Here is a 22,531-nt window from a genome sequence, read left to right on the forward strand (position 1 = left end):
GTACAACGCAAGTGATGTGTCCGCCTTCCTCTTCCATTTCCCCACACAAATACACCCCGGGGGAGTGCGAGAATGACCATCGTCTAACCCTCATCACGAACAGAGTCGCCACACACGCACCTTGCACATCTGTGTTCCATGTTTCTTCGAGATGATTGTCGAATGCTGTACTTGGGAGGAATAAAGAGAAAATACACAAAAAAAGAGAGCAGTAGGGCAAATGGAGCACGCAAGGGGGGAAGGAGCCATGCGTACATGCAGACACGCGCGCCGCAGCAATGCGCCGACCCAGCCATCCCAGCACGGCGCCTGCGTCACACCACGCCCACCCCCATGGCGCCAGCCGCCAGGGTCGGGTGGGATACGCGCGAGCCGCGCCGACACCCAGACCAGCATGCGGACGGCACAAACACACACGCTGCCGCAGGCCGCCGCGACGCCACGCCATGCAGGGACCAGGCCCTGTCAGCAGCAGGGGGGGGGGGGGGGCGCTGCTTGGCCCAACCCCCCCCCTTACGCAGAGTGGGGGTGCGGAGCCCTGAGATGCCACGTACGGAGGCGTCCCCCGTCATCACAGGACAAAGAAGACTGAAAAAAAAAAATGGAACTGCGGCTCTCTCCGCCTCGCATAGTGCGTAGGCCGCTGCAACTTTCCCTGTCGGCATGTGTATTGCCCTCCCCCTCTCTCCTTCGAGTGTGCAAAGAAGCCACAATTGACACGAAACGCGTGATGCATGTTGACTGCATAGTGAAATGAAGGAGAGAATTTGGGGGAAGGGGGTGGCTACCCTGTAACCAACGTTGTGACACACGTCTACACAATGCACTGCGAGAACCTCTGGACACGTACTCTCTCAAAGAGGAATTCCCTGTACCGTGTCCGTGGAGATGCCTACAGAAGGAGGCAGCGCGTCTTGATGCACAGAGCCGGTGGCAACATCCACCACAACGTGGTTGCGCCCTTGCAGGGCAAATTCGACCCACTCGCGATCGGTCATCGGCGGCTGTGTGACGTATAAACTGTGCGTTTGACCAGGGTTGCACTGGTGCGACAAGGACGCCTTGCGGGTACCCCGCCACCCGCAACTCGTGCACAGCACGGGCACATTCATGGACGCCTCTATGATCCCCTCGCTCGGCATCGCGAAACCCGCAACCGTGGAGTGACAGATGGCACACCGCGTTGTCGCAGGTGGTGCGCAGTTTCGGCAGAAGATGTGTCCGCACTTCAGCAGCTGCACAGGGTTTGTCCAGGTGTCGTAGCACACTTGACACTCAATGTGTGCTGGCACATGTACGGCAGTGCAGGTATTCTTGTTCATTGTAAAGCTGGTGAGCACGGCTGACTAGGAAAAGTATGGTGGATAAAAAAAAAGGGAAGAGGAAAACGAAGAAGGGGGACGAAAGACGAAGGATTGCGCTAACACGCTCCATTACCGTGGATAGTAGCAATGCAGAAGAGAATAGATGAGTCACAGGAGAGAGGGGAGAGGAAAGAGGAGGGCTTGGGTCTAGGTGGGAGTAGCTGAATTTGCAGTGTGTGTGTGTTTGTGTGTTTGTAGGCTACTAACTCGCAATCTCACGCTCTCTTCGTCTTGATGTTCACCCTGAGAGCAATCGAAAGAAGACGCCCATACACACACAAGCCTACAGAGAAGCAGCGCTCAAAACAAGAGGAAAAAGAAGCAAGAGAGACACTAAATCCTGACACAAAGCAGGAGAAAAAATCCCTAATGAGGGAACAAGACGGAGAGGAATAAATGATCAGCCAAACGATAGAGATAGGAAGAGGGACACACATGCAGACAGGCACAGAGGGAGAGCGCTAGTGCCGCAGCGGCAGCAGAACTTACTCCTGGAATCATCAGTGTCACTTTCACACACACACACACACACACACACACACACACGTGTGTGAAGGGTACGTACGGAGAAGGCCACCCATTTTACCCACGCATGGCACGTACCTTTTTTTAGTCTTGTTTTTCTTGTTTCTTCATTGCGTGCTATTCGCAAATAGACTCCTTCACAGAAATTGCACCAGCTTAACCGAGTCCCGATCTCCCAGCAGCCCAGGATAGGAGTGCATGAACGCACTTGTCCAGAATGTCGTCGCTGTCCACTGCTCGACGCTCTCAGTGGACTGAAATTTTCGAACAACGATGCTGTGGGGGGTGGGGAGCACGCCCACCAACGTCACCGACCGCAGTCGATCGACAGCCTCGTCGCTGGCAGCCAGACCAGCACCCGGCTCGCCCATCCCCATCTGATGTGTAAACGTCCTCGTAACCCCCACCGCAGCAGTTGCGTTGTTCACAGTTGACTCAGGTGCTGTGTCTACGTAGTACTTGGTGACATTCCTCAGTGCAACAGTGCTCTCCAGCACTGGAAGGGCCACCGCCACAGCGGCGTCGAGAGTGTTGATGAGGAACGGAAAAGGCACCTTCATTGTGAGTTCCTTGGTGCGCTGTACCACGTAGGCGTCCTTCGCCTCTCGAACCACTGCGCGGTGATCCACAAGGGAAGCAATCAGGTACAGGGAGCCGTTCGCTTGGTACTGCAGCAGACTTGCAATGGCCTCGCAGAGATTCACCATTTGGCATTGGTGCACAAGGTTGTTCGACATCCCCGCAGAAAGAGGTACTCTGCCTGCAGCATCCCCTGTTGGGCTGCTGCCAGACGAATTTGGTAAGGTGCTGCGCAAACAGCGGTAGGTTACTTGGGCAAAGACGGAAACCAGTTTTATGGAGGGCTCTCGCCCGAGAGAGGTAATGAACGGTGCCATGTTCATCAGGACCACAGTGCACGAAGGGAAGAGCGGAACGAGCGCCTGCAGATCTTTCATCTCCATTACGAGACACAGGGCAAGCACGATGAGCCCATTGTACGTGCGCGTCGGAGACATCTTCGGAAAGCGAAAGGGCAGGGTTGCCCTACACACTTGGTTACACTGCAACACGAATCCCCGCACTTCTGAGAGGCGAGTCAGCACGAAAAGCATCAGCTGGAACTGGTACGTGTAATGGGGGCTGCGACGCACAGCGAGGGCGTAATCGAGTATAGGAATGACGTAGTCTAAGGCGTAGGCGCTTGTGCCAAACTGCGCCAGACACGCCGGTGATAAGTCGAGTATCTTCCAAAGCAGCATCATGAAGTCATCCAAGGAGGTAAACCAGTCTTGCGAGATAGGCAGGTACGTCTGACGGGAGTACACATTCACACCGAGGATGACTTGCATGCGCTGCACGAGTGCCTTTGCCTCGGTCAGAGTGATATCCCGAAGCGCCTTGCGCACACTGTGCACGAAGCGCGGAGGTCCGACATGCGACACCGGCGGCGTGGAAGGCCCGCTGCCGCCAGACCGCGAGTGTGATGTGTTCAATACAAAGGCGTCACAGCGAGCACCGTCGTGGCCCGAGGTAGGTGGTGACGACGCCTCTGAAGTACAGCTGGGATGACCTCCATCCGGGTGGTCAACAGTGCCCATCTCGGATCCGTCTGCCGCCGTAGAGTTCACCTGCTCGCTGGCGTGTGCATCACTCGCCTTGGAAACCTGCTGATCCAGTGATGGAACGGCGTCGTCTGCAGCGGAGTGCTGCCTCTCAGACAGAGGTACAGAATCCAGTGGGACACCGATGTAGCACAAGGTAGTGTTGAGCAGTCGAGCGCTCGCCACAACCAGTTCCTTTTCCTCGACGCCCAGATGGCTTGTGTAGGGTAGATATCCATACGGGACAAACTGAAGAATAGCGTTGAGCATTGAGATGGAGAGAGTGGGCATCAACGGCACCGTCAAGGTGGACAGAAGCGGATCTAGGAAGATAGTGTCTCGGAAACCAGCTTCGTGGTAAACCGGCGAGGACAGTGCCACAAACAGGACTTCGAGGAGCGCTTTCCGAAGTCGAGGCAGTCGTGGCATCGCCCAGGTAAAATTCGGCATGCTCGTCTTCATGGTAAAGGCCTGAATAGGATCTTCGGAGGCAAGCCCTGGGCACCACATTAGTCCTGTGTCTACCTCTGCATGCGTGATGCTGATCCTGGCCTCCGTGGGTAGCACAGGAAGCTCCGGCAAGGTCAGACCACGCACAAAGCAGCACTCAACCAATGACCACATCATAAATGACCCCAGAGGAAGTGGCTTGGCGTACGGCTGCATTGGGGAGAGATGCACGTCCTGTTGGGGCAGCAGTGGAAACGTCTCCTCCGGATTTGCATCATCGCATGTCTTCCCTTCAACAAAGAAGAGCTGCTGGAAGTGCGCTGTGGCCGCCGTCCGTGAGCGGGTCACGTCTGGCGGCGCCGCCGGATTATGGCCGTTTGGACGCACATCCACCGCCTCGTTGAGCGGTGTCGTCCCGCTTTCGAGTGCTATTGGAAGGACGCAGCGCAGAATGCGCAGCGCGGAGTGGTACTGCGTCATCACCTCCGTCGTGAGAAGTGCGCTGGGGGAGCTGGTGCTCGTGTTGACCTCGTCCCGCTTCACGGCCACCGCCGAAATGGCACCAATGCAACGGTAGAGCAAGGCTGCGAAGTTGCGCGTGTAGAGGTGCCTCAGCTGGCGAACTTGCTCCACTGGAAAGACCTGGGCCGTTTCCTCCTCTGTCATGGTCGTGGTAAGAATCTGTGTCAGGGACTCGGGTGAGGCAGCATCTGCGGAGAGAAGCACTCGGGCAAGCTTTGCCATCTCCAATGTCGAGCTCGACAACCCCATCGTGCTCGAAGAGAAAAGGTGAGGAAGCGCAGAAGTAGCGCAGTGGCTACCCTAACACGGATGTGATTTGCACAAAAGAGGGGCACAAAAGTACCACAGAAGCGAAAAGGATGAGCGAAGAACACGCGATACGCCAATTAGAAACCGCAACAAAGCAACAGAGGAGTCGCTGGTGAAAACCCTCCCTCCCTCCCTCCCAAGTAAACACCCGTGTGCTACCAAGAGAGAAAATAAGGAAACAAAACGGAAAAGACAAGAAGAGAATGCAGAAAAATAAAAGAACAAATCGTCGATACGAAGGAATGCACACATACACAAGCAATGTGGTTTTGTGTGTGTGTGTGTGTGTGTGGGAGGGGGAGAGGGGGGGGTTACTTGGTGTCTGTGCTCCCGCAGTTTTTTTTTTCGTGCCAAAAGGTGAGGCGAAACGGGGGGAGAGAGAAGCGCACCTTGGTTATGCCTGTAGTATACGAATATATCCCTGCGCTTGTGCTCACAGAAACGAGGAGAGGACAACTTGAAACTTTCTCTCTGATGCTAGTATTTTTCACTACCTCTACCAAGGAAAGTGAAGAGATACAGGAGGTAAACGGGGGCGAAGAGGGCAAAAGATGTGCAGGTAAGAACTACGCAAAATGCATATGACGCGTTTGTATGTGAGTGTGTGTGTATCCTACTTTAACTAGTAGACAGGTAAGGATGTTTCATCAGAGTTAAATCACATTGGTGCACTTCAAAGAGCACAGAATGAGCTTCTCTTCTGTGATGCCTCCAGTACGACTTTGATTTTCTGCTTCAGAGGGGGGTTCAGATGTGTAACACATGCGTCGGAGGACAAGAACGAGAATAAAAGAGCGAAGGTGAGTGTGTTCTTTATACCTCCTTCCCCACAGAGCATCCCTCAAGCACTCCACGACCCCGCCCCGCCACAGGCCCATCACCCGGCACGACGCAGCGCCAGACACGCGCGCCGCAGCAATGCGCCGACCCAGCCATCCCAGCACGGCGCCTGCGTCACACCACGCCCACCCCCATGGCGCCAGCCGCCAGGGTCGGGTGGGATACGCGCGAGCCGCGCCGACACCCAGACCAGCATGCGGACGGCACAAACACACACGCTGCCGCAGGCCGCCGCGACGCCACGCCATGCAGGGACCAGGCCCTGTCAGCAGCAGGGGAGGGGGGGGGGCGCTGCTTGGCCCACCCCCCCCCTTACGCAGAGTGGGGGTGCGGAGCCCTGAGATGCCACGTACGGAGGCGTCCCCCGTCATCAGGAACGAGCGACAATGGGTGGTAAACAAGGGTGGTGCGGGAATAGGAAACAGAGTGGACGAACAGAACATAAAAAGCAGCAGTAAATGGTCTGCGGTAGCCGCCAGGTCAGGGAAGTGAGAAAGCGCGACAGAAGGAGCACCTGAGGTAGCGAAAGATATGGGGGAAGACGGGGGTCTCAGAATGAGTACAACCGCTAATAGCCTGCCACTCCCTTCCCCGTTCCATACGCACTTGTCAGTATTTTCTTTCTTCGTCGCAGCGGCTTCCGTTCACGTCGACGACGTGGACAGAGGTAGAAGGACTCACATACTAAATGGAAAACGAAGAAAGAAGAAACTAACAAAGGAAATAAAAACATGTAGTAGTAGTAGTAGTGGTAGTAAGAGGGGAGGGGGAGGGGGTCAAGGCTCCAGTGAAGGGGGAGAAAAAGAGCAAAAACGATATCTCGAATATGGTACATGATCAGGCGCAACCACGCACATACGCGCACGTCCGAAGGGGACACGTCGGGGCGGATGTGTGAATGTACGTAGGTATATATGAAAAGTGTGGAGGAGGGGGGTGCGAAAAATGCCAGTCTTATGCGAGTGGTGCTGCTTCAAAAGACGCAGTCTTTCAGCAAGAAGGTTGGTCGCGCGCCCCATGGCGGCTGTGCCTCCCTCGCCTCCAGCTCCTTCATTCGAGCGTACTTGAGAGCCTCCAGTCGGCGCTTCGCGACACAAGAGCGATACAACTGCTGGATGCTCTGCGCTGCAGCTGCCTGCTCTTTATCTGCTGTGACTACACCATCAGTGTGCGCACACACAAGGCGTCTCAACGATGCAGCACTGGGCCCGCTCGCCTGTGGGCCAGAGTAAATCTGCGGAGCAGCAGGATGGGCTACGGGCCTGCGGCGCAAGCGGTATGCGCGATAGACGCGTTGAATCACCAGGCAGCTGCGCACCCAAAGCTGCGTCTTGTACATGTTTCGGCCGTAGCAGCGGCTCGCATACACGGCTCGTCCGTACTGAAGTCGCACTAGCATCCCACGCACGCGCTTCTGAATGACGGTGGCGTAGTAGTTGTGCGAGTCGCGCATGTGATGCAGCGTGGCAGCATGCACCTGTCCGCGAAGATGGTAGCAGCGCAGCCGAGCACAGTGCCCACGATACATTCGCTGGATTTGAAGTGCTGCGCACGCGAAGAGCATGACCTGCGCTTCGATGAGCTCCTCTTTGCGCCTCAGCTCGCGCAAATCCGCGTGAACACGCGCTGCAGCTCTCCGTCGTGCAAGACTCTGCAGCAAGACAATCTTCTCGACGTACTCCTGGCGCCGTGCATGGCGTCGCACCAATTCCTGGTAGGCACACCAGCGTCGTATGTACTTCTGCAAGGTGACCGCGGCCTCCACCCTCTCCTCAAAGCGACGTCGATTCATGAGCATTTGCTCCTCGTGGAGGGATTGCCGCTTGACGATATGTCGAAAAAAGTGCACGATGATACGCACACTCCGCTCCTGCCGCCCCTCCTGCAGGCGCTTCTGCGTGAGCAGTTTCTGCTTTAGACGCAGGATGTCTTGCAGAACGGCAAAGGCGCGCAACGCAGATCCAATGCGCTCCGTCGCGATCCAGTGCTCCTCGAAGACGCGCTCCGTTTTGAGGAGGAGACCCAAGCGCTGTTCAAGCAGCTCCACAACACTGTCTACCGACTCATGGGCCTTTTGCTTCACAGTCGCAGCAGCAGCCGGCGGGGCAAATAGTTGGATGACTTGCTGGCGCAGCTTTCCGCTGCCTTCGGCAATTTCTTTACGTACTTGGAGGGCTGCCGAGCTTCGCGGCGCAGGTGGGCGTTGCGCGGCCATCGCCATGACCAGCGAGGCTAGCACCGGGCGCGGTGTCCATACGGAGTGATGGAAAGAGGCAGGGTGCTCCGCTGCTTCAAGCAGCCGTAACGTCCACTGCAAAGGCGTGGCGGTGCAGAAGAGGACGGCGAAGAGCGACTCGTGGGCACCAGCTTCAAAGCGGGTTCCGGCGAAGAGGGACTGCGGAAGCGCCTTGTGACCCTTGTATCCGGGAAGAGATCTGGCCAACACCTCATAGAGGCCTTTTAGGGAGCCAACGCGTACCAATGCTGTAGTTAGCCCCTCCTTCTCAAGATAGCTACGGAGAACATCTGGGATTGACGGAGTCGCAATGGGGAGTAGTCCCGCTTCCGACTGCGAGAAGCGAGTATTTCCAGCCTTCTGCGGTATCCGGCGAGAAGACATCGCCTTCCCAGCTTTGGGTCGCGAGATGCCGCGGCCTTTCTTCTCAGTGTTCGCTGCGCGTGCCGCTTCTTCCGCCGAGAGCCGCGCCTTGGCTCGCTGCTCCTCTATATACACTGCGAGTCGGCTTCTGGTTTGACTCATCAAGGCCGCGACAGATGAGCCCGTATCGTCCTCGGAGACTAGTGCGATTGCTTGATCATAGTCTAAGAGAGACGACTCGCACGAAGTGGTCTCTGTGGAAACGCCTAGTGTGTAGTAGGCCAGAGCTAGGAGCAGGGATGTGTGCTCGACGCACCCGGTCTCATCAACCGATGCATGGGAGACTGTATCAGCGGATTCACCTTCCACGGGAGTTTCCATGAGTGCGAGGGCTTTCCGGGCAGCCTCTTCCCCTTGAAGAAAGTCGCAGCGCGTCACTGCAGCGACACCTGCATTGAGTTCTCGGACAATCCCCCACGTCCGTTGGCGACTCGGCGCGTCGCTCGTCTGCTCCTCCAGCCCTCTGCTAAAGAGGAAAAGTCGCTCTGCTTTCTTAACGCCTTCCCCACCAGCACGCAGCTCCACGCATGCGCGATTACCTACAGTGAGCAAGAGTGCTGCCCGTAGCCCGTCGGGGACTGAATCCGTGTTCGCATCCGATACAGACATTGAGGCCAAGTCGGCGTCGGTGTCCGGTGCGTCGAGGTCTGGAAATGCAACGTTGTAGAGCACGCTGAACTCGTTCATAGCAAGCTGGAAGTAGTCACGAGCAAGAGCAAGTGGCGAAACAAGCCCGGCATCATTCGTTTCCCACACCTGCAATGCAAACACGTTGCAGTAGAGCGTAAAGTCGAGGAGTGCCCCCGCCCGCGCTGATGCGCCTATGCTCCCACTTCGCATCCACACGCTGTACGCCTTGAGTGCGAGTATTGGTTGCCCCCGAGTCGCCGCAAGCTCACGGGCTCGTGATAGGCTACTAGGGATGGCGTGCGCATCCACAGGCTCCGGTCCTGCACGTAGGTGGTAGCGCTTGCCGTCCATGATATGCGATGAACAGCCTACATAAGAAGCGATGAAGGCTCCCAGTCGGCAGCTTCGCAAAAACCGAAACAAAGTGAAGGGGAGCAGAGGTATAGCATAAAGAAGGGAGAGCGGCAGATGAACAATGGCACTGGTGGTCGAGAGCGACATCAAAGCCATACATGGTGGATGAAGCTGGGGCGGGCGAATGCAGTCGTCCTTCGTCCCTCTCCCCTAGGAGCCGACACGGCTGAGCAGCCATTGCCGGTAGACCTGTGGCGAAGGGAAAAAAAAAAGAAGAGGACACAAGTATGACATAGATGACTAAGCCGAGTTGCTTCTTTTAGTGGTGGTGGTGGTGTCGGGTGTTCGACTTCGGATCCATGTCCGCTAGATTCTGTGAGAGTCCACGGCAGGTGATCAGCGCTCACATGTCGGTCTCATCGCACTAAAAAAAGGACGACCCATTCCCTGTCAGCACTGCAAGCTGCACGCATAGCACTTGCAGAGACGACCAGTGGAATCGAGTCTATGTGCGCCAAAACTCATCATCGTCGTTGTCGACATCGTACAGGAGAAGCCGCCGCCTCTGTGACTTGGATTCCTTCGGCGCTCCACTGCCCGTCTCCGGCTTCTTCGACTCCACAACGATTTGAGGACGAGGGTCCGACGCGTCACTGTGGTCGATGTCGCCGTCATTTCCGTCAAGCACCTTCTCCTTATGCGCCGCCACGGCGCACCACTTCATGAAGAGAACCACGTCAGAAAAGTGATCCGTCTGGAGTACCCACAAGTTGGCATTCTCGATGTAACTGTCCAGGTCGCTAGACGCGGAAAGAGGCGTGCGGAAGCACACGATGATCTTCACAGCCTGCATGAAGTAAAGAAGGTCGTTCACCTGCAGAGGACCGAAACGCGCACCGACGACTTGAAAATAAACCTTGCGTGTGCCCAGCCGGGAGATCTCACGGTGTAGCATGCGGGCGGTGTGCCACGAATCAACCTTGATTAAGACACCTACCTGCACACACTGTGCAACATACTCCTCGTACTCCTTCTGGGACGTGAGCTGTCGCCGCAGCTGCACACTCTGCCACGTGGCCTGGAGTACCTCTTCATTATCTTTGCTCATGATTACCTGCGTCAAGCGCTTCGTCACACCGTCTGGGAGCGCAACAGACCCCACCAAGGAAACTTGGAGTCCGCTCGATTCAGACTCTCGGTTTCTCTCAGCAAGGTACGCACCAATGGACTCAGAGCTCGCCGATGTCCCTGGCGGCAGTGCCTCCGGTCGCCTCTGCTCCTCGGAGGGCTTTTGCGGCGGTCCGTACAGAAGTTGGCATTCAAGCGAGTCGGCGATGCCGAGTTGGCCGTAGTCGCCCAGATGAGCGAAAGACACGTCCATCCCCCGTGGGCGGAGGTAGTGCAACTTTGTCGTGAAAACCTCAACGTACCACTGCAGTCGTTGGCGGTACGCCTGTACCCGCACGCGCGAAGCGAGGTCTGTCATAGACAGTACATGGATTCCAGCACCGGGGCACCCGCTCATGCTGCTCCTGTCGATAAGCGTGACGGCCATACCGGGGTACGCCTTCTCCACACGGTTGCCCCAGTAATCGACCAATGCGTGTACCTGACCCTCCGCCTGATCGGCAATAAAGTGCATTCCCTCTGTGAGGACGCCCTCCTGGACGATGGCAGTGATCACCAGGGACGACGTGCTGGTCCGATTCTGGCGTGTAGACTGCGTTTTGACGCTGTTAAATGTGGAATTGAGGATCGACCGAGGACTTCGCTTCTCAAACTCGCTTGTGAATTTTTGCTGCTTCAGATCGATGTACCGCTGGATCTGCTGGCGCTTGCGGTTCAGTCGAAAGCCCTCTTCGTCGAACAAGTGTTTGGACGACTCTAACACGACTGCTTGAACGGTGGCATTGTGCTCCGTGTGGCCAATGGAGTTGCTTCGACACGTTGGAGGCGCGCAATCTCGACAGAATTGCAGAAGGCGCCACAGGAGGGAAATATGAGCTCCGGTTGCCACTGAAACACACACTCCGTAGGATTTGCGTAGCAGCTGTACCTGTGGGTATCGCTTGCTTCCCTTATACGCCGGATCGACCGTCTTCATCGGTGCAAAGTACTCAGCTTGTGGACGCAGATTTGTGAGAATGCTGTCGCAGCTACTGCAACAAGTAGTCGACACCTCGGTCGCCAAGGCCTCAACATCTTTCTCCCTCTGCAGCAGGTGAACGTCGAGCCCGATAGAGTACAACTCCGCCAGGATGCACCGCACTGCCTTCTCGGCAGAGAACGCGTCGGACAAGAGATCAAGCTTGTTCAAGACTACGATCACTGGCTTGTCAACGTTGAGGGCTACCTTGATTGTCTCGTGAGTTTGACTTTCGATTCCTTCGGCAACGGAAATGACCAACACGATGACGTCAGCGATCAGGTGCACGTGAAACCGTGTTTCGACAAAAATGCGGTGCCCCGGAGTGTCAATGAAGGTGAAAAGATCTTTGTCGGCGCCTGGCCTTGGTATCGTGAAGGCCCGAACGGACTGCGTGATGTGATGCGGCTCTTCAGCGCCGATGTGCGACCCCTGCAAGGCATCGAGTAGGGCAGTCTTACCGTGATTCACGTGTCCCATGACAGCGAAAACAGGAATGCGACGCTGTCGACGGGTGCTGACGCGCTCCAAGTACCTCCTTCCTGTTGAAGCGTAAACGTCAGCCTCATACCACTGAATCCACTTGCTTGGTGCAACAGGAGACCCACTCTGCCGCGCTGCTTCTTCAGACTTTAGCTCCCGAAGAGATTCATCCCTAACCTTGGGAGGTAGACGTGAGAGGAGGATGTTGGCCCCGAGCTGGTAGGGAACTAAGCATGTGGCAAGTCGATCATCTGTGAGTTTGTACCTCTGCGCAATAGTGGCCTCGACCTCCTCCCTTTTCAGTGTGGTGAGCGGCAAGCACAAGTCGCGTGCCTGCTCCTTCGCCTGCTCGAGAAAGGCACGGGAATTCAGGTGCGGTGAGGCGCTCGTTATTTCCTCGTAAAGCTGAAGCTCTAGTTTTGCTCCCTGACGGTTCACCAGCTTGGCAAAAGTCTTGGAGTCTAACACTGACGGTAGTAGAAACAGGGCGCCTTCGCGGCGCGTCCGCAGAGCAACTCCTGTTGCATGGAAGTAGCAGGCAGCGCGGTTTCGCATTAAACGTGGACAGGCTTTGAGAGTGAAGAGTGTATTTTCGTGGCCATTTTTGCTGAAGAACGAAATGCGGAAGAATAGAGAGCCAATACATAGGAGATGGCTGGAAGTTTTGTGAGGCGACACGTAACATCTCGAAGAAATACTTGAGCGGTGTGGAGTAGCGGCTACGCCTTGCCTGCCCGAGTGCTCATTGTAACGGAATAGTACGCTGAGTGAACAATCATACAACGCAAGCAGTATGACGGAGCTCTTTCAAAAGATATTTCTAGTTTCGTTTACTACAGGGAAGCTACAGGTGCACTACAGCGCTCGAAAAAAAAAAAAACAGTAGTAAATTCAGAAGACAGCACTGATAAAAGAAAAGCTACTTTGGGGGACAACTCATGTAACATACTCGTCTCGCCACCCAACAGAGAGTCATGGTTACCGGCCTTGCAACCTGCTCACGCCTTAAAAAAATTGGCGATAAAGAAAAAAGGGAACAACACATAGGCGCATGTGTGAAAGATCCCTAAGTCCACCCAGATTGTATGAAGCATCTTATCGCGGGACATCACGTAGCTGGGGTGTGTGTAATAGACCGACTTCAGCGGACCGCGCACAATCTTGTCGGCAAGCCTAGCGCATGGCGTTTCTGACTGCAATGAAGCCGCTCTGTGCAGTATCCCTGGGGCGGTGTTTGCCACAGCAGCACGGCACATCCTCACCCCGTAGAACATGGTGAATTGCACTGAGAGACTAGGTAAAATTAGTGCGAACTAAAGTGATGAAGTTCTGCTAAGGAGAAAGGTGAAAAAAGAGGTGTAGAACGAGAAGAGGTGAAAGAAGTTGATTAAAGTGGGGATAATGACTGCTCACGCGGCAACGGCTGTGCGCAACAGATCCTCTTATTCCAGCCACCCTCAGAGGAGCCCCCTCGATGTAGCTACAACAGATTTGCTTTTTCCGCTCAGATTTCTAGCGCATCACAGTACAAATCACTAAAAGAAATTCGCGACTCACTCCCTACTTAAAATCAAGAGTGAAAATGGTTTCGCCCTCTTTCGTATGTGTTCCTGTCACGGTGAGGCTGCTTTCCCCCAGTAGAGAATGCGTGGCACCTTTGATGATACCAACTGTGTATAGGAGAACATCTCTGTGCGACACAGGGCCCACTGGCTCTTCAGTATAGCCATCCTTTGAACCCTCGCCTTCTGAATTTGCCAGCGTCTGAACGCGGTCCGACTCTTTGAGCCGAGGAAATCCCTGGAGCCAGCGAAAGTCGCTGTCCGACAAGTAATACACACTATCAATCGCCTTGATGGAGTCAACCCTTTTGCCAAAGATGGCCTTCCACATGGTGAACCCAACATAGCGGACAATGTCGGTAGAAGTTCCACCAAAGACTGGTTCTCGGTATAGAAGCCGCTCAATCAGACGTAGTCCAATGATAACCCCCTGACGTTCGAGGAGATAATCTTTCTCGTACCCAGCCACGATTCGCTCATCGGAACTGGTAGACTCCTTCACGCTCCTTGAGCATAAGTGAGTAATAGCTTCCAATGTGAGCACAGAAGATGCTGCCTCGCTCACATATGTCGATCTCGTTTTAGAATCCATTAAGAAAGCGCTTTCCGATACACCGTAAGTACTCAGGTATCAGGCTGGGAACAAGACACCGACATCAGTGAAGGGGATAGAATAATGTAATCTGTATCACAGAAGGAAGCCACATTGCATCGATGGATAGTAAGGGCCAGCGCACGTAAAAGCACCACATTTCGAAGCCCACCCAAATCTAATGTAGCGTACAAAAACGAGCAATATCGCTCTCTTTGAGAGAGAAGCACCAGTTTTTTTTCTTTTTTTTTCATCGTTTGATTGCATTTTTCTGGACGAAGTTCAAGCCATGAAATTAGTTTACATCAATGCGTAGGTAAGCTCCATCATCATGTAGGGACAGTCCTCGCTGAGCAGGCCCATGTCTCCAGAATACTCGGCTAAATCACTCTGCAAAGCTGCCAAGATATCCTGTCCCTCGACAACGCGTCCGAAGCAGACGTATTTCTTGTTTAAGTGATCGAGCTCCGCGGAATCTCTGGTGAGACAGATGAAAAACTGTGACCCATCAAAAGAGGCAGAACTGCGACACAGCGATACTGCGCCGTAGCAGTGTGGCACACGACCTAGCTCGCCCTCCAGCTCGGCTGCAGGAACAGATTTTGCAGCTGGGATAACTTCGCCAGTCTGAATTCCTTCTTTAGTCAGACGCAAAAAACGACAGTTTCTGTAAACACCCTGCTTTCCGCGACTCTTGTCGGTTGTGTTTGACCCAGGAATATTTTGAGCAATCAGCTCGCATGCCTTGGGGGAGCGCCCACTCTCCAGCTCAATCACTAGCATCCCATAAACATCGGTGCCCTTGTCGATGCGCAACAAACAGTTCTGGAGATCGACATCAGTACTATCAGAGATATGTGGCTTCACCTTCGCTGCAGCCTTTCTCGGTGGCATTGTTAGCTGAGGTGCAGGACACACGCCAAGTTGTCTTTTCTCCAATTCTGAGAAAGCAGAGTATGGGTGAGTGTTCACGAAAATGGGAAAAACGAGCGATTTCGATATAGGCTGAGGAGACTTCAATGCGGTCATGATATACTACAGCATCAAGTATGGGTCTTATCTGTGGCATTAACACTCTTTGTCTATCAAGTAAAATGTGCATCTGCTCCCGTGACTAACGTATGTGACGGTGTGCTTGACTGTTTGTGGAAACTACACTGGTGCATTCTACCATCACAATGGCATTCTCTACGAGACAATGGGGAGCTCGAACATGTTTCACCTTCAGTTTGTCTCCTTACATCATGAGCACGACAGCACAAGTGCGCGCTATTTTACATCAGTACTTCAGTGGGTCTGTTACAGGGTGATTGATTTCCTCATCGCGAACCAGATGTGCTGGTTTGCAAAATGTGTCCACAAACTCGTCAAGCGTGAAAAAGCTATCGCTTTTAATATACGCCTCAAGCATTTCCACTTTGGGGAATAGCTTTGGGCAGTTCACCTTGGCATTCTCAGTAAATACACTCTTCCTCCTTCCTATCTGACTGCTAGCCTGAGAAGCAAGCTCTAGAACAGATGACAAGTCGTGGGTAACCCCTTGCGCGACTTCGTCAATGGTCTTATCAGCCAAGTTGACTGTCAAGGATGAGGGTGGCACTTTGTCTATCAGGGTGATTCCGGAGCAAATAGTGTTGGGGACATCGTCGTCAAGAAACAGAATGCGCACACTACTTGTCTCGACATGTGCCACTGACTTCATCTCCTCTGCAAAACGGAAAACGTATCTTTCTGAACCTTCCACGACTTGCATGAAATACTCACCGTAGTCCACGATCAACGACCCCAGCTGGCTGCTCTGAGAGTTCTCCAAGAAAGGGTTCGCTTTGTCGCACTGAACCTTTACCTCCGCGGCCAGCCTTTCCCATGCGTCATCAAACGAGGAGCGTTTCTTCTTCCCACAGAGAAGAACCCTAAGCTGGAAAGGGTAGGCAGTGTCGTACTGGTTCGCATCAATCTTTGCCAACACAATGTCGAGGACGGACTGTCGTTCACTAATCTTTTCTACCGCACTAACTTGCGCGTCTACTTTGCGCGGAGGCATCGCCTTTTTCGCTGCAACTAAATCAATACAACTGGATTAGAGTGGAAAAAAGCAAAGTTGGGTGAGAAAAGACTATGCACAGAAGCATATTGGCCGCTCCAAAGAAGGCTGGGCGGAGATGCTGCTCAGATTTCACATATCAGTGATGTGCTAAGCACTACGAAAAGGAATCTTCATTCACCGAATAGACACATTCTTTAAGTGTGGCGAACTGACGCTTAAATGATGGTAATAATGGCAGTTATTTTCTCATTCGCCATTGTTTCTCAGCAGCTTAAAGCACCTTACGTCCAGTATGGCGACTATCAATCACCGCCTCGGAGGTACTGGCATCAGCAAGGCTAAGGAGCACCCACACTATTCACTGAAGAATCTCGTGATCTTCAATACAGAAAGACGGAAGCAGCTAACATGTGCTCTTAAAAAAAAAAAAATCCCCAAAAGGGAGTAAACCCTGAGCCGGCAGACGGGCCATCCCCCGCCGGGAAACCGTAAGCCATCATCGGCAACTCGTTTTAACACATTTCACCAGCAGAATAAAAATCTAAACACCCCTTTTCCCACATGTTGAAAGGCAAAAGCAAAATAGCACAATCAGCAAGAACCAATCAGAAGACCCTGCTTCCCCACACCCCCTCGGGAAACCACCGTACACGAAAAAATTCCATGAACCCTCCATTTTCTAACGAGGAACACCAACTTTCACAAACCACCCGGAGAGCAAGATAACCGGAAAACCCCGCTCCCTTTTACACCACAAAGTCGCCAACACACCCTCACAGCGCAAAAGCCCCGCCACAGGCCCATCACCCGGCACGGCGCAGCGCCAGACACACGCGCGCCACAGCAATGCGCCAACCCAGGTATCACAGAACGGCGCCTGAGTCACAGCTCGCCAGCCCCCGCGCCACAGGCGCCAGGGGGGGGGGGGGGGGCTCTCCATTGGCGGGAATGGGGTGGGGCCGCTGGGCTGCCAGGCCACGCACAGAGATGCACCCTGCCACTAAGGCGCGCACATGCAAGCAAGCGGAATTACAGATGTGCCGGCACAACCGTGAAAGTGAGCGACGAAGACGCAAGGGGAGGGGTGCGCTTTTCACGCCCTTGCGAAGTGAAAGGGTGCGCCGTCTTCGCCATCATCTCCCTCTTCACAACACTCGCGGCACTCGTGCTTGCCGTCATGTTGCTACTACGCATCCCATGCATGGTGCCTTTTGCTCTCCTCTTCGCCGGCTTATCTGTTTTCACAATTCTGATCAGCTGGGCTTGCGTGGCCGGCGCATTCACCATCAAAATGTGCGGCGATCGGTGGAGCAATTTTGCCATGAAATACGGCCCGGGCTTTGGGCTTATGGTAACAGCGTGGTGCCTTCAGATTGCCAACGTGGTGGTGCTCAGCATCATTTCCTTCGGCTAAGGGGCGGAACAAGACATGCGGCGAAACCAGTGATAGGACAGAGTCTCCTCGTGCGGGCGCACGCGCACAGGGAGAGAGAGAAACTCGGTAGAATGCAATACGCTCTTCTTTGTTGCTGCTGCGCTTTTTGGATCGTGTAGCGTGTCTCTCTCTCTCTGACCCTCTTCGTTCCCCTCCGACTGTGTAGGTGTGTGTGCGCGCGCGTTTATACAGAGATGCGCAGGGATAATTAAGCTTACATTGCCTCTAAAACCCATAATTCACCACTAACCACCTCCCTTCCCCATTCCCCCACCCATCCTCCTCGAGCTCTTCGCACAGCTTCTTTCTCTTTCCCTTTCCCTTTTCCCCCTTCCCTTTTCACTCCATCGACACAGCTTCTACATACACGCGCGCACCCGTACGCACACATTCGCGCAACACAGAGTAGGGTTTGCATCGGGCAGATCGTCCGTATGCCCAGCGCGCGCGCTCGTCTCTCACTGGCCATCGCCCTCCGTCCTCCCCCATCCCCCTCCTGCTAAACCACAAACACTCAACGCACGTTGCTGCTGTCATGTGGGGTGTCCGACGTTTCTTTTGGGAGGGTGAGAGGGGGGTCGAACTGTATAAACGATGAAGTGCAGAAAGAGGAGCGAAGAAGAAAAGGGCAGAGCGAGTCGGGAAGAAAAACAAAACGGCCGCCTCCCATTACAAGAGGGAAGACTACACACAACAAACGTTTGTGCCCTGCAGCGGTGCTCTTAAGGAACCCCTTCGTTCTCTATTTTGCCCTTTTGTCTGTTTTGTGTGTGTGTGCTTTTCTTCTCTCGTGTTCTCTCCTGGTTTCCTCCTTTCCCTGTACCTTCGTCTTCTTCTTTGCGCCCCCCACCACGTCCCTCCTCCCTCCCCCCTCTCTACGTCTGGCTTACTCTTGCCCCCCCCTTTGCGTGCCGTAGGCCTCTCCGTCTGTGTGCCTCTGCGTATGCATGCGCGATGACCATCTCTGGTTCAGGCACTATTCTTTTTGTTTCCGTTGTTTCACTACACCTCCGCCTCTGTCATGACGGGGGGGCACCGCAGTGCCTGGCATCCCGGGGCCTGGTGTCTGCGGGGTGGGGGGTCGGGGCGGCGCATCACTCCCGACGCCGGTGGCCGGCGCCGTGGGGGCGGGCGCGCTGGGTGGAAAATCGCCTTTCATCCCGTTGCCAATGCGTTTCGCCCCCCCCCCCCTCCGCGTGATCACGGCTACCTCCTTGCGCCCGCTTCACGCCGCAGCATTCGGGTATGTGCTTGTGGCCGGGATGTCTCTCTTTTCTTTGTGTTCGGGAGGTTGGAAGGCTTTTGCCGCCCTGCCCCCGAGGTAAACACGACCACCCCCGCCACGCCAGCCGCCAAGCATGACACAACGGATGGGGGAATCGGCGGCCCCTTCGATTTTCGTAGGAGCCGCTAAAACTATAAGCGGCAACTCTGTAAGCGATAAGTGCGGAAATCATCTTTCCATGCCTGGCGACGCCGCCTGCTACTGGTTGGAGAGCGCGATGGGGCCCCCAGGAGCATAATTGTCTTCCTGGGCCCGTTTCCCCCCCCCCTCCCTCTGACCCCGGGGCTGCGCACGAAGGGAATCGTAATTTTTTCAAAGCGGGGTATCGCCCACTCCTCCCCCGATCGCGCGTCCGGGCGCGTGTGCGTGCGGCGCGGCGGTTGGTTGTTGGTGGGCCCCGGGGCCGTCGGCGCCCGCGGTTTTTCGCGCCCCGCCCCCCGGCGCACATACGCGCACATGCCTGCCCACCGCTTGGCGGCCCCCCACCCCGCCGGCGCGTTATCGTTTCAACCTCTCGTATTTTCCTTTCCCTCCTCCCATCACCGTCGCCCCGGGCCCGCGGTTGCTGTTTTCACATTCCTCTGCCGCTTGGCCGCCCCCACCGCCACCACAGTTGCCGCATCCTCCCCGCCATCTCACCCCACCACCACCTCACCGCAAGAAGCTGCAAGGATGGGTCTCCTTCCCCCGTTCGTAGGCGCCCTCCTCTTCAGCGCCATCCAGTTCCTAGTGCTGCTGTTTGTGGTCATCGCCACCCCCATCTCCCAAATCGATTCCATGACCTCAAAGATGTGCTATACCCTTTGGGGCTCCAAGTCTGACTGCAGCAAGGTGGGCTACACGGGCAGGGGCAAGATGGCGTTCGGCGGCTGTGGCCAGCGTGTCAACAACATGAACGGTGGCGCCGCCTTCGCCATCATCTCCATTCTCACGACTTTGGTGGCGCTCTTCTTCGGGATTATGATGCTGATCCGCGTTTCCTGCCCGGTCATCCTCCCGTTGTTCTTCACCTCCGTCTCGGTCGTGACGATCCTGATCAGCTGGGCTTGCGTGGCCGGCGCATTCACCATCAAAATGTGCGGCGATCGGTGGAGCAATTTTGCCATGAAATACGGCCCGGGCTTTGGGCTTATGGTAACAGCGTGGTGCCTTCAGATTGCCAACGTGGTGGTGCTCAGCATCATTTCCTTCGGCTAAGGGGCGGAACAAGACATGCGGCGAAACCAGTGATAGGACAGAGTCTCCTCGTGCGGGCGCACGCGCACAGGGAGAGAGAGAAACTCGGTAGAATGCAATACGCTCTTCTTTGTTGCTGCTGCGCTTTTTGGATCGTGTAGCGTGTCTCTCTCTCTCTCTCTGACCCTCTTCGTTCCCCTCCGACTGTGTAGGTGTGTGTGCGCGCGCGTTTATACAGAGATGCGCAGGGATAATTAAGCTTACATTGCCTCTAAAACCCATAATTCACCACTAACCACCTCCCTTCCCCATTCCCCCACCCATCCTCCTCGAGCTCTTCGCACAGCTTCTTTCTCTTTCCCTTTTCCCCCTTCCCTTTTCACTCCATCGACACAGCTTCTACATACACGCGCGCACCCGTACGCACACATTCGCGCAACACAGAGTAGGGTTTGCATCGGGCAGATCGTCCGTATGCCCAGCGCGCGCGCTCGTCTCTCACTGGCCATCGCCCTCCGTCCTCCCCCATCCCCCTCCTGCCAAACCACAAACACTCAACGCACGTTGCTGCTGTCATGTGGGGTGTCCGACGTTTCTTTTGGGAGGGTGAGAGGGGGGTCGAACTGTATAAACGATGAAGTGCAGAAAGAGGAGCGAAGAAGAAAAGGGCAGAGCGAGTCGGGAAGAAAAACAAAACGGCCGCCTCCCATTACAAGAGGGAAGACTACACACAACAAACGTTTGTGCCCTGCAGCGGTGCTCTTAAGGAACCCCTTCGTTCTCTATTTTGCCCTTTTGTCTGTTTTGTGTGTGTGTGCTTTTCTTCTCTCGTGTTCTCTCCTGGTTTCCTCCTTTCCCTGTACCTTCGTCTTCTTTTTTGCGCCCCCCACCACGTCCCTCCCCCCTCCCCCCTCTCTACGTCTGGCTTACTCTTGCCCCCCCCTTTGCGTGCCGTAGGCCTCTCCGTCTGTGTGCCTCTGCGTATGCATGCGCGATGACCATCTCTGGTTCAGGCACTATTCTTTTTGTTTCCGTTGTTTCACTACACCTCCGCCTCTGTCATGACGGGGGGGCACCGCAGTGCCTGGCATCCCGGGGCCTGGTGTCTGCGGGGTGGGGGGTCGGGGCGGCGCATCTCTCCCGGCGCCGTGGGGGCGGGCGCGCTGGGTGGAAAATCGCCTTTCATTCCGTTGCCAATGCGTTTCGCCCCCCCCCTCCGCGTGATCACGGCTACCTCCTTGCGCCCGCTTCACGCCGCAGCATTCGGGTATGTGCTTGTGGCCGGGATGTCTCTCTTTTCTTTGTGTTCGGGAGGTTGGAAGGCTTTTGCCGCCCTGCCCCCGAGGTAAACACGACCACCCCCGCCACGCCAGCCGCCAAGCATGACACAACGGATGGGGGAATCGGCGGCCCCTTCGATTTTCGTAGGAGCCGCTAAAACTATAAGCGGCAACTCTGTAAGCGATAAGTGCGGAAATCATCTTTCCATGCCTGGCGACGCCGCCTGCTACTGGTTGGAGAGCGCGATGGGGCCCCCAGGGGCATAATTGTCTTCCTGGGCCCGTTTCCCCCCCCCTCCCTCTGACCCCGGGCCTGCGCACGAAGGGAATCGTAATTTTTTCAAAGCGGGGTATCGCCCACTCCTCCCCCGATCGCGCGTCCAGGCGCGTGTGCGTGCGGCGCGGCGGTTGGTTGTTGGTGGGCCCCGGGGCCGTCGGCGCCCGCGGTTTTTCGCGCCCCGCCCCCCGGCGCACATACGCGCACATGCCTGCCCGCCGCTTGGCGGCCCCCCACCCCGCCGGCGCGTTATCGTTTCAACCTCTCGTATTTTCCTTTCCCTCCTCCCATCACCGTCGCCCCGGGCCCGCGGTTGCTGTTTTCACATTCCTCTGCCGCTTGGCCGCCCCCACCGCCACCACAGTTGCCGCATCCTCCCCGCCATCTCACCCCACCACCACCTCACCGCAAGAAGCTGCAAGGATGGGTCTCCTTCCCCCGTTCGTAGGCGCCCTCCTCTTCAGCGCCATCCAGTTCCTAGTGCTGCTGTTTGTGGTCATCGCCACCCCCATCTCCCAAATCGATTCCATGACCTCAAAGATGTGCTATACCCTTTGGGGCTCCAAGTCTGACTGCAGCAAGGTGGGCTACACGGGCAGGGGCAAGATGGCGTTCGGCGGCTGTGGCCAGCGTGTCAACAACATGAACGGTGGCGCCGCCTTCGCCATCATCTCCATTCTCACGACTTTGGTGGCGCTCTTCTTCGGGATTATGATGCTGATCCGCGTTTCCTGCCCGGTCATCCTCCCGTTGTTCTTCACCTCCGTCTCGGTCGTGACGATCCTGATCAGCTGGGCTTGCGTGGCCGGCGCATTCACCATCAAAATGTGCGGCATGAAGTGGAGCAAATTTGCCTTGAAATACGGTCCGGGCTTTTGGCTCATGATCGCGGCCATGTGTCTCCAGGTTCTCAACGTCCTCGTGTTGGTGTTCATATCCTTTTTCTAACCACTCGGTGGGGTATGGCGTGTGGCGCGCGCATGCGCGCGTTCAT

The 22,531-nt window shown here is 55.5% G+C and overlaps 9 protein-coding genes across 9 annotated transcripts; 2 read left to right on the forward strand and 7 right to left on the reverse strand.

Moving 5' to 3' along the window:
* Positions 1-2,026: 2,026 nt before the first annotated feature.
* On the reverse strand, positions 2,027-4,711 carry LBRM_24_1520 (conserved hypothetical protein; the record flags this gene model as incomplete). The annotated part of the gene is made up of 1 exon (XM_001565366.1): positions 2,027-4,711. The coding sequence occupies one exon, from the start codon at positions 4,709-4,711 to the stop codon at positions 2,027-2,029; it is 2,685 nt and encodes an 894-aa protein (XP_001565416.1).
* A 1,873-nt stretch (positions 4,712-6,584) lies between these two features.
* Positions 6,585-9,110, reverse strand: LBRM_24_1530 (conserved hypothetical protein; the record flags this gene model as incomplete). Its single annotated transcript, XM_001565367.2, has 1 exon — positions 6,585-9,110. The coding sequence occupies one exon, from the start codon at positions 9,108-9,110 to the stop codon at positions 6,585-6,587; it is 2,526 nt and encodes an 841-aa protein (XP_001565417.1).
* Positions 9,111-9,759: 649 nt separating this feature from the next.
* LBRM_24_1540 (putative translation initiation factor IF-2) lies at positions 9,760-12,438 on the reverse strand (the record flags this gene model as incomplete). The annotated part of the gene is made up of 1 exon (XM_001565368.1): positions 9,760-12,438. One exon carries the CDS (start codon positions 12,436-12,438, stop codon positions 9,760-9,762), a length of 2,679 nt encoding a protein of 892 aa, XP_001565418.1.
* Positions 12,439-12,881: 443 nt separating this feature from the next.
* Positions 12,882-13,157, reverse strand: LBRM_24_1550 (conserved hypothetical protein; the record flags this gene model as incomplete). The annotated part of the gene is made up of 1 exon (XM_001565369.1): positions 12,882-13,157. One exon carries the CDS (start codon positions 13,155-13,157, stop codon positions 12,882-12,884), a length of 276 nt encoding a protein of 91 aa, XP_001565419.1.
* A 286-nt stretch (positions 13,158-13,443) lies between these two features.
* Positions 13,444-13,776, reverse strand: LBRM_24_1560 (conserved hypothetical protein; the record flags this gene model as incomplete). Its single annotated transcript, XM_001565370.1, has 1 exon — positions 13,444-13,776. The coding sequence occupies one exon, from the start codon at positions 13,774-13,776 to the stop codon at positions 13,444-13,446; it is 333 nt and encodes a 110-aa protein (XP_001565420.1).
* A 561-nt stretch (positions 13,777-14,337) lies between these two features.
* Positions 14,338-15,066, reverse strand: CYP8 (putative cyclophilin 8; the record flags this gene model as incomplete). Its single annotated transcript, XM_001565371.1, has 1 exon — positions 14,338-15,066. One exon carries the CDS (start codon positions 15,064-15,066, stop codon positions 14,338-14,340), a length of 729 nt encoding a protein of 242 aa, XP_001565421.1.
* Positions 15,067-15,316: 250 nt separating this feature from the next.
* Positions 15,317-16,081, reverse strand: LBRM_24_1580 (conserved hypothetical protein; the record flags this gene model as incomplete). Its single annotated transcript, XM_001565372.1, has 1 exon — positions 15,317-16,081. The coding sequence occupies one exon, from the start codon at positions 16,079-16,081 to the stop codon at positions 15,317-15,319; it is 765 nt and encodes a 254-aa protein (XP_001565422.1).
* A 3,395-nt stretch (positions 16,082-19,476) lies between these two features.
* Positions 19,477-20,001, forward strand: LBRM_24_1590 (amastin-like surface protein-like protein; the record flags this gene model as incomplete). The annotated part of the gene is made up of 1 exon (XM_001565373.1): positions 19,477-20,001. One exon carries the CDS (start codon positions 19,477-19,479, stop codon positions 19,999-20,001), a length of 525 nt encoding a protein of 174 aa, XP_001565423.1.
* Positions 20,002-21,960: 1,959 nt separating this feature from the next.
* Positions 21,961-22,485, forward strand: LBRM_24_1600 (amastin-like surface protein-like protein; the record flags this gene model as incomplete). The annotated part of the gene is made up of 1 exon (XM_001565374.1): positions 21,961-22,485. The coding sequence occupies one exon, from the start codon at positions 21,961-21,963 to the stop codon at positions 22,483-22,485; it is 525 nt and encodes a 174-aa protein (XP_001565424.1).
* Between the last annotated feature and the right edge of the window lie 46 nt (positions 22,486-22,531).

The sequence above is a fragment of the Leishmania braziliensis genome, chromosome 24 (genome assembly GCF_000002845.2).
Source record: "Leishmania braziliensis MHOM/BR/75/M2904 complete genome, chromosome 24".
NCBI classification, from domain to species: domain Eukaryota; phylum Euglenozoa; class Kinetoplastea; order Trypanosomatida; family Trypanosomatidae; genus Leishmania; species Leishmania braziliensis.